Genomic DNA, 17,071 nt, shown 5'->3' on the forward strand with positions numbered 1-17,071 from the left:
TTGTTTGGTCTAAAAAACGTTAGAAGATACTGAAAATTTCGTATCTCCAACCAACAGTCAATTTACAATAATATGAAACAGAAAGTTCTCTCATTGGAGAACCTGGAACCAGGAAATGTTTGGCATTATTGTTTGAAAATTGACCATGTCCATCTGACTAATTGTTTAACCGACTAATTGTTTCAACGCTAGTGTAGAGATAACATTTTGGAACATTGTTCTTCATTTGAACTGCTCGCCACTCATAGATGCAAGATGTAAAATGGGCTTTAGAGACATTGCTTCACAAGTCAGAAAAGGGGGGAACCACTGGCAATATACCTCATAATGCCCTGAAGGGACGGAGGATAGGTACCAGTTTACCATAATGACATGTATTTGCACAATGTTTATGAATCAGACCGATGGTATTATACAAAGGCCTTAGGAGCTGGTTTAAGAAATTAGACTGCATACCTTCAAGATCATCATTCATCATCATCAAAAGTGGAACTCTTCAGAAATAGATTTGCTTAAAGAGAGATATAATTAAACTTTCTGATTTTATTGGGTCAAACTGATAAACCAGATTATTTCAGTTTGACAGGATGACGGCTTTACTGAAGTACAGTCCTGGTTGGTTTAAGCCGGCATATGTCTGTCACAAAGAAAAATAAACCCAAGAAACTTTAAAAGCATCTGCTTAAAGAGCCAGTCTATGTAAACAGCCCCACCAGCTGCTTAGAAATGCAAGCTGTAACTCTTTCAGTCTTTCACTTTCCACTCTGATTCATGCCAATACACTTTCCTCTACTCCTTTTGATGTTATTACAGTCATGCAGAGCTCTGTTCTTGGGGAACAGAATGACATTGCATCTGAAGTTGTATCATTGAACAACAGGCCTACTTCCATGGAGACTTTCCAGCTGGAGTGTCCTGCTGATCTCTTGGCTTTGGTGCCAAGTAACCTGACCGCTGGTGTACTCTGTTGTACCACAGCGGGTTAAATAATTCAGAGCTGTTTGTAAATTCAGCTGTTGTTCGGCAGGATGGGACAAAATCCAGAGAAATGAGAGAACCACTGTTGGTGTAGAATTACCGTGGGCCCTTTGGGCATGAGCAGAGAGGTATAAACCCTGCAGGTGCTCAAGCTGAATTTATTTCTTAAAATAATTCAACTGTGGCATTTATAGTTTGTTAAAATACATCATGGTTGAGCAGGCAGACTGTGAACCATCTGGGGTTTTTCTTTCCTGAAACTGCTTGGGAGTATTTTGTCTCCTGGTATTTTCATAACTTGTAGATCTAACCTTTTCATTGTCATTGGATATTTTATTCCACTGACTCCACTATGTCATGTGCTCTACACCTTTTCCTTCAACTGTAACGTCACTGATCTGTTTTTAAGAAACCATATGTGCCACCAGTACTACTAACCGTAACACTTTACTTACAATACACGTGAAACTTGCACTCTGTGGTTGCATATAGCTTATAATTCCACTTTGACAGATTTATTGTTTGGCCAGCGTCACAGCAAATGTAATCAATGTTTTCAGGTCCAGTTTTCATTATATCTACAAAAAGCCCGTTTGTCATCAAATAAGCCACATGAATCCTTATCACTTTATTAATTAGCGAGCCTAATCAAGGTGGTAAATAGACACAAGCTGTATAACAAATTAAGTCTTTCTTTGGAAAGTTTCTTTACTCTAAAGCCATCCTTTAACTCGAACCATCACATTTTGGCAGTTAAAACATTGATAGAGTCCGGTAAATTCTCCAATTTACCTGTCAGTTTTGGCCTGTAATCATAATTTAGTGAGTGACTTTCTGTTTCCTAGAATGCGATAACCTCCAGAGAAATGATGTGATCTCTTTGCTTTCAGCTGTCTTACATGTAAGGACAGAGAGTGAGAGTGAGATACTAAGAATAAGGTCAGAGCAACATCATGTTGCAGCAGTGTGGTTCAATGAGGCTGTTCTCAACAGAAAATTTGCCTCTTTTACAGTCAGATTCTTTCACGTGTGATTTCTGAATATCAGCGCAAAATTGTGAGTCTTGAAAGAAGCTCAGAGGACAAAATGTGATGCCCTTGCTTAATGATGATTTACTGAAATTTTTTAGCCATGATTGCGTGGCTGTAGGTCTCTCGGTGAGTAGGATGTCTCTCGGTTAGGATGAAGGATATTTAACTGATGAACAACATCAGTTAAATATTTGAATTTGTCCAATAGTTTGATTTAATTATCTGTTAAACTAGAGACATTCCCAGCCCAAATTAGCAAAAGTTAGCTGATTTAAACTAAGATGAAAAAACAGTATAAATGCCATAACATCTGCATGTCAGCATTGTCATTGTGAGCATATTAGCATACTGATGTTAGTTTTAAGCATGACTGTTGACTCTTGTTTTGATATAATTCCATAACTGCATTGCATCTATATGGCATCTACATATGAGCAGTTATTAACAGGAATAAGAAACACACACATATATCCAATTAACAAATCTGGCATAGAAATTTAATACCTATCACCACTTGCTGATTTTTTAAAATGTGTTTTTGGGCTTTTCTTTTAATATTTTGTCTTTATGTATAGTCACTGAAAAAGAAAAAAACCCTTCAGATTCAGAAGTTGACATCAGCTTGAGGTCTCAGGCTGTGAGTTGATAAAAATGTTCACATATCTGGAGTCATGCCCAGGGGCCGCGACCCATCATCACAATTTCACAGGAAGAAATGAACCAGTGGGACCTTCGTTTTTGCTAGAAATCAGCATGAGTGTTACTCATCCTCATGTCTGGGCTTTCAGTGCTTTGGGGAAGTTATCTTAGCATTTTTTCAGTTTGTTTTTTAATTTGTTTCTGGACACAGCCATATTTGTTACCAAGAAACCAGCGTCAGTTCACTGCTCGGGTTCCAAAAATAATCCGTCACAAACAGAATTTTATAGATACTGTCAGGTTTTAATTTGACACTCTTTGATGAATTTAGGGTTTGAAGTGTGTGACAGAGTTAACTATATTATTCATGTGATGAAATGTTTAACACTTTCATGCTTGATGGAGATGAAAGTCTTTCATCGCACACAGAAACACACTTGCGCGCACGCACACACACACACGCACGCACAAATCTATTGTGTTCTGCAGTAGCCTCCTCCTCAAAGACTGTAAGGCCTCCATTCACTGCTCTCACATGACCAAAACGGATGAAATGTACAGTATACCCCAACAACCTCCCACTCATACAGAGGAATGATGTAAATGATGTAAAACTTCTGTAATATGTAGAATGACGATGTAAATAGCACATCAGTCAAACTAGTTTAAGTAGTCTTTACATTTCAGTAAAGTATAAAGAGCAGTACTCAGAACATGTAAGAGCTGCACAATCTTTTAAATTTGTTATTACTTACTTATAGAAAATCTTTAGATTTTTAAAAATCTGCATCAGCTTTAAAATACACATTTCAGAAGTTTGTGTAAGGATACCTCAAATCAGTAAATTAGGACTTTATACAAAGATGAATTCTGCCACATTTTAAAGAAGTTAAGACATGTGATTATTAACATATGTCCATTTATATATAGCTATGATGTACATTAAAACACCAGTGAAACTTTTTTCAGGATCATCCCAATATGCTGTCACACAGCTGTGCAAGAAGAGAATTGTTAACAACGGGCTTACGGGGATGATGAGGCAGGCAAAGGTCAAAACCAGAGAAAACCAACCAGGAGCAGGCAAAATCCAAAAACAGGCAATATCCAAGAAAACAAAGAGAACAAAACCCTAGGAAAGGCTGGCCACAGGTGAAACTAATCAGGTTGGGGCAGACAATCAAATCTGTCGGAAAACGCCAGAAAGGATGACTTACAAAACAAAACCATAACATGCAACACAATTAGGCAATTAGGCACCTGGTGACTCTATCCACACCGAAAAAAATCTATTTTTCTTTGGCCTGAACTTTCCACTACTGAAATTATTTTTGTAGTTTTAGAGATATCCTGCTAATGAACAAAATTAACAAACAGGACAAAAAAACAAAACCTCTTCTCAATTCAAACAAGTTTATTCAACCCCGTAGGGAAATTCAGTCTTCAGTCTTCCAGTCATATAAAACAAAAACAAAAAAGGCAACCACAATTAATCAAATATTCAGACACCCTGACAACATATCAGCATTCGGGCCCCCGAGCAAAGCAGTGAATACTGAGGTTGCCATGCGTGGACCAAGCAGAGACCGTAATTCAAGGAAACTCTTCCGCTGCATATACTACATTTATATAAGACCACCCAGTGACTGAATTGCATTGTATCCACCAGGTAACTCCTCTTAAATACCAGTGTGTGGAGCATGAAACAGAGCCACGGTCCTCTTTTCATAGCAGCTCATAATCCCAGGAGTAGTTCACTGTGTTTCCACAGCTCAGCACCACAGACCTTCAGTCTCTCGTGGAAAATTGATGCAAAACTGAGATGCAACAAAGACACTGCAGGAAGGCAGGCAATCACTTAACTTTTATTTTATTGCATCCTTTGTTGCCTTGGTAACTAGTTGTGGGAAATGTACGCCTCCGCAGTTATTTAATCTCCCAAACCCAAACCCCACCCTTAATTCCCAGACCTCTAAATTACAAATTTAATCTCTGACTCTTTCAGTTAGTGGACACTTACTGTTTGGTAGTTTTTACTTTAAAGTTTTTGTTTATGAATATAAGCTGGCAAACTGACACCAACACATAGGCTGCACATGGAAACTACAGCAGTTGTGAACTAGTGAGTTGGTGGTGTTGTTTATAACAATTGGACATAAATGTTGTCATACCACATGGTTTTTTAGATACAACATATATTTTCACCTCATCAAATTCCAAGCATTATATCAGTGTAAATGATGCACATTACATGATATTATATGTTTGGGGCAGTAATGATGGACGTTATCTTAGAAGCATGATTTATATATGTAGTCTGCGTGCAGTCGATATAGATTAAGGGTTGATTTTTGATTAAATGTTTATGGGTGTACAAGTACCATTTTATGTCCTAATCAGCAGTTATATATGTTACTTTAAAGCAACAAACTAACTAAAAATATGAAATGTACCACTATTGCTTTCATGAATTGGAAGAAGGTGAAGTAATTATTGCATTTTGTTACTTGATAATAGGGAGCAGCAGAACAGATATTTAGGCAGTTTGAAAATTTTATTGATTAGCATTTCAGCCTTGGATCCCGTCTGCACTCACCAGTGCTGTTTGCAGGTTCCGCCTGGCAGGTTTTGTAGAAACTGTCAGAGTTGTTTATATTGCTGTAGGGTGGAGATGTCATCTTAGATCCACTCAAAGGACCCTTCTTTTCATGTGTGAGGTGAATTCCCATCATCTCTGACAAGGATCAGGTCAGTGGGGTGAATGAATAGGAAATTCACTTCCAGAACCGTAGCCGTTCGAAAAGTTGGTGGTCGCTGTTGAGCACTATGCATGATGCCCAGAGCATGAATCCTAATAACTTTAGTGATCCCCTAATTTCTCATCTAGCTCCAACAGCAGGTCAAAATGCTAAATTAAGATGGCGACAATGGCTAAATATTATACCTGTTAAACATCAGGGGGTTAATACATGGATGTATAAAGAGAAAAGTGGTTAACATTGTCATTGTGAGCATGTTAGCATGTGATGTTCGCATTTAGCTCAAAGGACAAAAAGGAAGCCAAAACTGTTTTTTAAACATTAGCGGCTAGACAAGAACTTTGAACTCTGAATAAATGATCTATTTATATGTAAAATTGTGTGATTTAAAGTGGGAACTGTAGATAAGATACAGATAAGATACAATATGCTTATATATATGTAGTACATTACCACAAGCAGGTAATCAGTAATGGAGTTACTTCTCAAATCTGACAATTAATCGATTGAATGTCAGAAATTGTATAAAAAAAGAAATAAAGTTGCACTCTTTGGGATTTGTGCTTGATAAATAATTTACAGTTAATGAATTATCAAAATATTTGCTGATTCATTTTCTGTCTATGGACTAATCGTGTCAGCACTAAAATCTTTTTTCTCATAGCCTAATGTTTGGTTATCGAGTTACCTAAATAATAAAGAAGCGAGCTTGTATGATACTAATAGACCCAAAGGCTTACAGTTGCACTGGGTCACATCTTCAGCAAAAATACTCTCTCTGAGACATCAACATGTTTTAGGGATTATGCCACTTTCCAATTACCCTGCTTTTATGAGCTACAGTTTCAAAGGTTTCCATATTTTGCAAGTTTGATTTCCCACTTCAAAGAGAATAATTTCTGGGTCAGACTTACAGACTTTGAAACATTTTGAGCATTGAATGGAAATTGTAAAACAGATCTGTATTTCTTGTTTGAGGCCTTTAGTAATAAGAGTTTTGCTATATTGTAAAAAAAATAAAAAATAAAAAACCAAGCTGTGAGCTAAGTTGCAATGTTTTTCTCTCTCAGACATGATGACTTGAAGGAGATGCTGGACAGCAACAAAGACTCCCTGAAGCTGGAGGCAATGAAGCGGATTGTGGCTGTGAGTATAAATAATGTTTACTTAGGGCATTCACTGATTGGCAGGTACCGCTGCATGTTGAGGGAAAGGACAAAGGCATGGAAAGGTTTGAGAAAAAACGTCTAATATGTACATCACAAAATGCATTTAAATTTCAGTCGGACAACCGTAAAGACCCAAAACTTGTCCTCTGTACTCAACTTGATGTCATAATTTTGTTGATAAAGATCTCCGTATAACAATGCTGCTATGAGAGATGCAGATCACATAGTTAAGTGTAGTTAAGATCCTGAAACTAAGAGATTTAATATCCTTCAGCTGCAAGAAAAAGGCAGTTTTAGATGACACAGCTATAGTGGTAAGAGATACAAACTGCGCAGTCAGCTGTTAAATATTAATAATTTGTGTCAGATTCTTTTTTCTGAAGCTCCACACCCAGCTTTTCATTCATTACGAGGAGGGAAAATGAAAGGGAGGGAAAGTACGAGAAGGAACTGGAATAAAACTTTAAAAAAGTTGCACCTGTGAAATTCACATTGCAGATTGTTTTGCTTTCAGCTGTGTGTTTTCTCTGCAGATGATCGCCCGAGGTAAAAATGCATCAGATCTCTTCCCTGCTGTGGTGAAGAACGTGGCCTGTAAAAACATTGAGGTTCGTACTGAACCCAGTGTTGCTTTCCTTATTATTATTTGCTCCATTTCTTCAGCTTGTGTAGTTTTATGTGGTAAATTTTTTTTCTTTCACTATTAAGTCGTTTCTTTATTTAGCTTGCTTCTAATTTGTACATGATCTTATCACATTTTTAAAAGCCCCTTGGGGTTTGGCTTTATCTCACCTGAACAAAATTGCCATTTTCCACTCCTCTTTTTAAGATTCTTATCAGTTTGCTCCATCTCTTCACTTCAGATTTATCTCTGAAAATAATTGAACTAATCTACATAATTTGGATTAAACCCATTTTTTCATTGGCCTGTGTCCCTCTTACTGCTCCTCCCTACAGGTGAAGAAGCTGGTGTATGTATACTTGGTGCGTTATGCCGAGGAGCAGCAAGATCTCGCTCTGCTCTCCATATCCACGTTTCAGCGAGGGTTGAAGGTATACCAGTTTAGCACCATCATCAGACCAAAATGTTAATTTGTCCAATACCTTGGTTTATGACCAAATACCTGCAGAACATTCCCATCAACCTGAGCTGTATGAAGTGTTTAATGCTATTAGCAAATGTTAGCATGCCAACAGGCTTTGCTCGGTACTTTTGCAGGATCCGAACCAGCTGATCCGAGCCAGCGCTCTGCGAGTCCTCTCCAGCATCCGAGTCACGATCATTGTACCCATAATGATGTTGGCCATCAAAGAAGCTGCTTCTGATATGTCTCCATACGTCAGGAAGACAGCTGCTCACGCAATTCCTAAACTCTACAGGTGACCTACCAAGACTTTTTCAGTACCGAAGGCCCAATTACAAAACTGTCACTATTCGTGATTCCCCGAGTTGGCTGTAAAGACAACATTGTCAACTCTGACATGATATGATCATTTCTTTTTTTAGATAATATCAACAACTTTGTGTAACAACTTATTAGGAGGACCTTATAAGTGCTTAGTGGAAGGTGCCTACTAGTTATAGATGTTACTGGTTGAACAGAGGCTTGAACAGTGATTTAAAAGAGCATAAATAATACATTTGTCAGTCAGAAATCTGTTTTTGAGAATTTCTTATTCACTTTACAGCCCAATAGAGAGTTCTGAGACCCAGTTTGAGAGCCACTAGGCTAAGATCAAATGTTGCCATGACTCACTGCCATTGTGAAATTAAAGCCCTTTATGGCAGTAAAAGGTACATCCTCCAGAATTCCATTACTGCTCTGACAGTAAAATCCATTTGTTTTATACTCAAGAGTGTGATTTTTTAAGAACAAATGATTGCTAACTGTCAACATTTCTTATTTCATGCGATTGAATGATTTATTCTTTCAGTTTGGATCCAGAACAGAAGGACCAGCTGATTGAAGTCATAGAGAAACTCCTCGCTGATAAAACCACGGTGGGTTTTTACGCTACTGATCCAGTATTTTTTCCACCAGATTTTTGAAAAATGCAAATACAAGTTTGATAAATAATCAGGACCAGCTTCTGTGCAGAGCACCAGTTTGGATTCAATGCTTCACTTGTTTCAAGGCTTATTATTTGTTTAACCAGTCTCCCTCTTCACAATGCAGTTTTTGCACAAACTGTTGGATTTTCTAATGGAAATATACCAAAAACAGAAATAGGCTTTCACCGTTATAGGTTTCCTGTTCAACCTAAGATGCAATCTCAGAGTGCACTCTCCTGCACAAGGTTTTTTAACAACATTAATTATTAACATCATCAACACCTGTTCTATGATTAAAAATGTGCTGCAGCTGGTGGCAGGAAGCGTTGTCATGGCTTTTGAGGAGGTGTGTCCGGAGCGCATTGACCTGATCCACAAAAACTACAGGAAGTTGTGTAACCTTCTGATTGACGTGGAGGAGTGGGGGCAGGTCGTCATCATCAACATGCTGACCCGCTACGCCAGGACCCAGTTCCTTAACCCAAACATCAATGTGAGTTAGAAACACATACAGAATCACTACAGTCCCCAAAATTTTAAAAGTTTATAAAAGTGTAACCAATGCTCACTGGCTCACTAGTTGATCAGCTTTATTTATTTATTCCATGGTGACTCATGGTAGCCTTCTTAGATCACTAGTTTAATAAGTTAAACTAGCAACTAGGACAACAACTAACAGTATTTTTCATTAACGATTACTCTGTTGCATTATTTAGTTCTTTTTGATTTATTGATAAGTAATTAAGTCTTTAATGACAGAAAATGGTGAACATGCTCATCACAACTTCTTAGAGCCCAATGCCATGTCTTTATATAACTTCTTTTGTCTGACCAACAGCCCCAAAAAACTAAAATAAGTAATTTTACAGTGAAATAAAACACAGAAAAGCAGCAAATCAAGTGTTTGTTATTGGATTTTTCCCTGATAATTGACTTAAGTTAATAGTAGGGATGTTACAATATACTTTGCTCATGAGACAAGACGGTACACGTTACTGGGTTCACATGAACAAGACGAGCCAATATTTTAACACTTTAAAGAAATCTTCAATGGCGTATTATATGACTGGAAAAATTGTCTTTTATTCAACTTAAAGTCACAGAATGCAAAACAATACAGGTGTATTCTGAAATGTTTCTTACATATTGTTACTGTCACTCTGTTGCTGTTTTTTTCCACCGGGAACCCAAAATGCTGCCCTACAAACGATTTAAATGTAGTGAGCGCATCATCTATGCTAATTTTGGTAAGACGTCTTTTCACCTTGAAGAGAAATATCGTGGCACGAGATCTCCTCACACGCCTGGTTAATAGATGATCAATTGTCGATCAATATGTCAATTGACTAATCAGTAAATGCACTTTATAGGAATTTGTTCACATAAAATACTATGTACTGTAACTGTATATTGTATAATTGTATGTGTATATTACTTATTTATTTATTATTAGAGTCCATGTAAACTAACAAAACTCAGAAGTAAGTTTACTTGTTGTGTTGTCAACAATAACTAATTAGCATACTAACAGGATTTTGGGAGATTACTGTGCAACAAAAGTGTATTGGTGCAATAATAACTTTTATTTTGGTGGATTAATTATATTCTTCCAGTTCTGTCATTGTGACTGTGCAGAGGTACAAATTGAAACTATCCTATCATTATTTTTCTCTTTCACCACTGCCAACTTGGTGATTTTTTTTCTGCCATTATCAGTTTTTTAGACCCACCTGTCAACTTATTTTATTGTTAGTGACCAGCAACAAATTGAGCAATTTTCATGCCGTGTTGAACATTGTTATTGTGGTAATTCCCCATGCATGTGGTGACAAATTGGTACAACCAGTTTTCTGCGCTCCATGTTTGTCTAATGTGGGGAGGTTTAATGATGCTTCTCATACAGAGTTGCCACTTTTTAACAAATATATTCAAGAGCAAATGACCATCTGGTGACTTCTTGAGACTTAAGCAGCCAATAACTGATTTCCATGCAAGTGAGATTTCTGTCTTTCTGTTTGTTTCCCAACACGCTATTACATCCCCACTGTCTCTGCAGGAGTCCCTTCTGGAGGAGGGAGGTGGTGGGGACAAGACCTTCTATGGCTCAGAAGAAGATGACGACGAGGACGAGGAGGAGAAAGAAAAGAAGTCAGAGGCTCCAGCCATGGCCAAGAGGAAGCCGTATGTGATGGATCCAGACCACCGGCTGCTGTTGAGGAACACCAAGCCGCTCCTGCAGAGCCGCAACGCAGCTGTGAGACCACTGCACACACCTTATATCAGACACTGCTCACTAACTCTCACTTTGAGTCACTTGCCATGGTAGAGACCATAATTATTTTCTCTCTGACATTATTCTACATTGAGCAGCAGGTTGATGTTGTGAGCAGTCAGGGCCTTCAAATGCACAAGTTTTCCTCATGTTAACAAGCTGCCGTCCAGCTAAAGTGTCCTTGAGCGAAACACACAATTAGGGACACACAATCAGAGCTGACCTCTCACTCTGAAACGGGGACAAGTGATAATTTCCCGAAGGAAATTAATAAAGCATCACACTACATTAGTGCTGCTGTGGTCACCTTGGAAGGCCTGTTTTGTTCCATGTAAGATGTTGTGAAATTCCCCCGTCACACATTATTCTGCCTTTGTACTGCTGTAGTCAAGCTGGTTACATCAAGGCGGTTTAAGATTAACTCCATCCCTAAGGCAACAAATGTGCTTCCTTATCTTACATGTAGTAAAGCAGCCAATCAGTGAGCATTGTAATTGCGCTTTATGCAGCTCATTGTTTAGCACCGTTTTAAATAATGAATATCTGTCTTCCCTTTGCCTTGATGTCTTTGAATAAATTATTGTGGGCCTGTTTGAAGCTCTTATTTTACCCACTGTTCTCTAGTGAATCCCTGTGGTGAAAATATCACAGGGTTTCCGCGGGGTCTTAAAAAGTCTTAAATTTCAAAATCAAAATTTAAGGCCTTAAAAAGTCTTAAATTTGCTTAAGTTTGTGTTCTAGGTCTTAAATAATTTTAAACAGATCTTAATTTTCCAACGTCGTATGTAACGCTACCTCTGTTGCTCAATGAAAGGCTCCCGCAGCGCTCAATGTTTTTTCCTCCCGTGGTGTTGCAGTTCTTTCTTTCACTAGTCCAAATATAATTTGCTGTATTACGACTACAAAGACCAAAATGCAGTCGTGTTATCGCCGCAAGTCTCTTTCGGGTTATACCACAGACGGAAAAACCTTAGTGACTCTTGACTGAAAGAAACAGAAACACTTGCTAGCAACGTATTTGAAGCCTACTGTAAAATTTCATATGATCATTAATGATTTTCAGTAAGCTACGGTAACAGTCACATAGCTATCTCCCTCTCCTCATTCTTCAAGGGACGAGCGAATGTGTGGGAGAGCGAGGAAAAGATAAGCATTAAGTTGTCAGGTTACAGCTCTGTCCTGTACATCTTGATAGTTAAATTAAATGAAAAAGAAAGGACGGTGTTGACCACAGAAGAGCTGTTGTTAGTAGCGTTAAAGCAAATTAGGGATGCAAACTAGTTCTTTTAAGCTAATGAGGAGATTATACTTTTGGATTTTAATGTACAAATGAAATGCTTGTAATTGTACAGAAGGGAGGTAGATCTCATGTTGCCTATTTATGTTAATTTCTACAAATGTATAAAGCAGTAAATTAAGACACAAAAGGCAAACATTAACAGACCTATGTGTAATAATTCTGAGGTCATATTAACAGTGTTTGCCTGCCATTATAAGGTGGTGAGGCTCAAACTGCTTGGTGCTGCACCACGAATGTAAAATTATTGTGGAGAGCTGTCACGAGTCTGAGATGAAGTGCAAACAGGAGAGAGCCCAAACGCAAGACACTGGAGCAGAGATGCAGTTCAGGGATTTCAACAAAAGCAGGACCTCAGGCTTACAGGCAGTGGAGGCATCCAAAATCCAACAGACTTAAACAGCAGAAGAACAGGCAGAAGACACAACAGAACCTATACACGCTACAGTGACTATGAACAGAAACACCAAACATTTATACACAGGGACTAACGAGCAGGGCGGGAGCAACACAGGTGACAGGTATCAGGACTGACTAGACAGGCAGGCAGAGAGACAGCTGGCAGGCAGGCAGATTACTGAGGGGGAACAGACCTAACACAGGTTACTGAACACTAAACATATCAGAGAAATATACAGGTGCTGGTCATATAATTAGAATATGATCAAAAAGTTGATTTATTTCAGTAATTCCATTCAAAAAGTGAAACTTGTAAAATGTATACATTCATTCTGCACAGACTGATATATTTCAAGTGTTCATTCCTTCCTGACAACTAATGAAAACCCCAAAATCAGTATCTCAGAAAATTTGAATATTGTGAAAAGGTTCAATATTTAAGACACCTGGTGCCACACTCTAATCAGCTAATTAACTCAAAACACCTGCAAAGGCCTTTAAATGGTCTCTCAGTCTAGTTCTGTAGGCTACACAATCATGGGGAAGACTGCTGACTTGACAGCTGTCCAAAAGACGACCATTGACACCTTGCACAAGGAGGGCAAGACACAAAAGGTCATTGCTAAAGAGGCTGGCTGTTCACAGAGCTCTGTGTCCAAGCACATTAATAGAGAGGCGAAGGGAACGAAAAGATGTGGTAGAAAAAAGTGTACAAGCAATAGGGATAACCGCACCCTGGAGAGGATTGTGAAACAAAACCCATTCAAAAATGTGGGGGAGATTCACAAAGAGTGGACTGCAGCTGGAGTCAGTGCTTCAAGAACCACCACACACAGACGTATGCAAGACATGGGTTTCAGCTGTTGCATTCCTTGTGTCAAGCCACTCTTGAACAAGACACAGCGTCAGAAGCGTCTCGCCTGGGCTAAAGACAAAAAGGACTGGACTGCTGCTGAGTGGTCCAAAGTTATGTTCTCTGATGAAAGGAAATTTTGCATTTCCTTTGGAAATCAAGGTCCCAGAGTCTGGAGGAAGAGAGGAGAGGCACAGAATAGACGTTGCTTTAAGTCCAGTGTAAAGTTTCCACAGTCAGTGATGGTTTGGGGTGCCATGTCATCTGCTAGTGTTGGTCCACTATGTTTTCTGAGGTCCAAGGTCAACGCAGCCGTCTACCAGGAAGTTTTAGAGCACTTCATGCTTCCTGCTGCTTACCAACTTTATGGAGATGCAGATTTCATTTCATTTCATTCATTCCCTGCACACAGTGCCAAAGCTACCAGTACCTGGTTTAAGGACCGTGGTATCCCTGTTCTTAATTGGCCAGCAAACTTGCCTGACCTTAACCCTATAGAAAATCTGTGGGGTATTGTGAAGAGGAAGATGCGATACGCCAGACCCAACACTGCAGAAGAGCTGAAGGCCACTATCAGAGCAACCTGGGCTCTCATAACACCTGAGCAGTGCCACAGACTGATGGACTCCATGCCACGCCGCATTGCTGCAGTAATTCAGGCAAAAGGAGCCCCAACTAAGTATTGAGTGCTGCTTATGCTCATGCTTTTCATGTTCATACTTTTCAGTTGGCCAACATTTCTAAAAATCCTTTTTTTTTATTGGTCTTCAGTAATATTCTAATTTTCGTAGATACTGAATTTGGGATTTTCCTTAGTTGTCTGTTTTAATCATCACAATGAAATTAAATAAATATTTGAAATATGTCGGTCTGTGTGTAATGAATGAATATAATATCCAAGTTTCACTTTTTGAATGGAATTACTGAAATAAATCAACTTTTTGATGATATTCTAATTATATGACCAGCAAATGTAAATGACAAACTAATACAGACACAAGCAGACAGATCACCAATAACTACAAACAACAGGGAAAACAGACTGAAGCTGGGAATAAATAGAACACAGAAGTAAACAGACAAGAAGTAAACAAAGACATGAACAAAGGCACAAGACTAGGAACTAAGATAAGACAGATACTAAGTAAACTTAAACCTGCGGATGAATAGAATAAACAAGGCTACACAGAGACTAAAGCAGAATGATCAAAATCAGATTAATGAAACTGGCAGAGAACATAAATAGACACCTAGCAAACAGACAGAATTCAAGCATGATGGTACAGAAACTAATACATGAGACAGGAACAGAACTGAAATCAGGAAAACACCACTAAACACCAGTTGACAGATAATAATCAGATAAACAATCACATCAGGTAGAGAGTGCACACTAAAGGTAGCAAGCAAACTAAAAACTAAGTCTTAACAAACAGCACAGCAAAAGGGATTCTAACTAATAAGACAGGGTGGCTAAAGCAGACAAGATAACAGAACAACACAGACCACGAAGACTGGATACAAGACCACAGGCAGACAGGACTGCCACCCAAAAGCCAACAGACTATGTATAACAGATACCTAACTGATAAATGAATAAACTGACAGAAAACTAAACGGAACAGATGACAGGACTAACATGCAGATACAAAACCAAACCCTCAGAATCAAAACCCAAAAACACAGCACTGAGGACAGGATCGTGACAAGAGCATCAAAACTAACCAAATGTTTTTCCCAGATCTAATGGTTATAATTCAAACCCAGTAGACTTCTTTAGCAAGTTTAGCTTTTGGGCTGTAGTTCAAAATCTGCTCTAGATTTTCCAGCATATTATTCATAGATGTGATAATAATAATGTTCCAAAATCATGTGGAATTTCTTTATTGGAAAACATAAAAAAAAAATTTCTTGGGGGATGAGTACCCACCCGTGATCCTTTTTCACGGCAGCAGGTACACCGCATGCCAGCTTTTTAATTACTTAGCTTATCAGTGTAATCGTCCATCCCGATGTATCATTGTTGACATCACCCAACCCTATTTTGAATTTATTTACTCTGCAAGTAATTTTTGGGACTGCATTTCATTTGTACGTTTCTCTTTTTTGATGTGGTGATATAGGTCTTAAAAATTCATTCATAGTGGTCTTAAAAAGTCTTAAAAAGACAAGGTGAAACCTGTAGAAACACTGTATCACTTACATGTGCTTGGAAGTTAAAATCTATAACTACACATACAGCTTAAAGCATGTAAAATGTGAGAAATATTTTCATTTTAATAACAAGTTCGCCATATCACCTTACAAGGCCATGATAGGAAAATGTTGTGTTCTCAACTTGCTTCCTCTAAATGTCCAAAAAGATCAGTTATTAATAAAAATGTGTCAACAGTGAATCCAATTCCTTTGTGTAATGTGAAAGGGGGTCGCTCATAGTGATGAATCCATAGAGATCACATGACTCTGCAGAGCATTTCATTGTCTGTCGGCTTATTGCTTTGGTTTTATGGCCCATAACTTAACTGTTTTGTTTTAATCTCTCCACTCTCATCAGTTTTGTTTCCAGACACAGCAGGCAGCTGTTTTCACTGAAAAAGCTCTTATAAATCCACTATTGCTACCTATACAGCAACAAACAGCCGATAGATAAAGTTAGCAGCAAGCTGGCGAACATAGTGGAGCATTTAGCAGCTAAAGTGCCAGATATTTCCCTCGGGAGTTGGTGGAGGCCAAAAGCAGAGCTAAAAGGATATATTATTTACATTTTTCATGTGGCCAGAAACACTACTCCAAGTAAATGCTGATGTTGCTTCATTGCAAACACATTCACCACAATATCTTTATATGGTAATCGTTATTGTGTTTATATAATTTTGTGCTGCAAAATCAATTTAAAATCAGTTAATGCAGGTTTAAATGTTGTGCAATATGCTTATTGATTGCTTAAAAGAACTAAAAACACAACCCTTCCTCTTGAAGGACTCTTTGACAGATTATTTCTCAGACTTTAATTTCTCTTAACTTTAATCTTCTCACTTTTTTGTGAGAGCTGTAAAAATACAGCAGTGTAAGGCAGTGATGCACTGGTAATGCACTGTTGCTTTGGGAACTAATGAATTTTCTGTTTTCAACAAAACATTAAACACAATACCCAGAGGGCCAATATAGTACATTTGCAACTTTTTCACTGCACTGGTGACCTCTCTGTCTGTTTTCTCATTCCAGGTGGTGATGGCTGTGGCTCAGCTGTATTTCCATCTTGCCCCTAAAGCGGAGATTGGGGTGATTGCCAAGGCCCTAGTCCGTCTTCTGAGGAGCCATAGGTGAGCTGTACAGTCCATAATTTTAAAATAAATTGTCTATTGAAAATGCTATACCAAAGATTTTGGCAGCATCCAAAATTAATCACAGTGTAGTCAAGACAGCAGCATAAGCTATCTCAAAACATTTCTGTGGCTGAGAATAGTTTGAAAATAATAAGATGTGAATTTGAGTCTCACTTGAAATGGGACAAAACAAGCTGAAGTGCCAAAATAAAATAAATATTTACACAGCTGAATGTGATAAGAGAAAGCTATAATGAACATGAAACTCAGCAAAGTGGAAAACAGTATGACAAAA

General features: G+C 38.3%; 1 protein-coding gene across 8 annotated transcripts in view; it reads left to right on the plus strand.

Moving 5' to 3' along the window:
• Window positions 1-17,071, plus strand: part of LOC119893869 (AP-3 complex subunit beta-2) — a 53,245-nt gene that overhangs the window by 10,375 nt on the left and 25,799 nt on the right. For all 8 annotated transcript variants that reach the window (XM_038706245.1, XM_038706243.1, XM_038706247.1 and 5 more), the window contains exons 2-9: window positions 6,478-6,553; window positions 7,110-7,184; window positions 7,534-7,629; window positions 7,796-7,956; window positions 8,512-8,578; window positions 8,940-9,122; window positions 10,686-10,883; window positions 16,676-16,773. In XM_038706245.1, coding sequence (XP_038562173.1) covers window positions 6,497-6,553; window positions 7,110-7,184; window positions 7,534-7,629; window positions 7,796-7,956; window positions 8,512-8,578; window positions 8,940-9,122; window positions 10,686-10,883; window positions 16,676-16,773 — 935 coding nt within the window. In that variant the 5' untranslated portion in view covers window positions 6,478-6,496. The remainder of the gene's footprint in view (window positions 1-6,477; window positions 6,554-7,109; window positions 7,185-7,533; window positions 7,630-7,795; window positions 7,957-8,511; window positions 8,579-8,939; window positions 9,123-10,685; window positions 10,884-16,675; window positions 16,774-17,071) is intronic.

Source organism: Micropterus salmoides, unplaced genomic scaffold (assembly GCF_014851395.1).
Source record: "Micropterus salmoides isolate LMB-PRFRI ecotype aquatic unplaced genomic scaffold, ASM1485139v1 Ms_hic_scaffold_8, whole genome shotgun sequence".
NCBI lineage: Eukaryota > Metazoa > Chordata > Actinopteri > Centrarchiformes > Centrarchidae > Micropterus > Micropterus salmoides.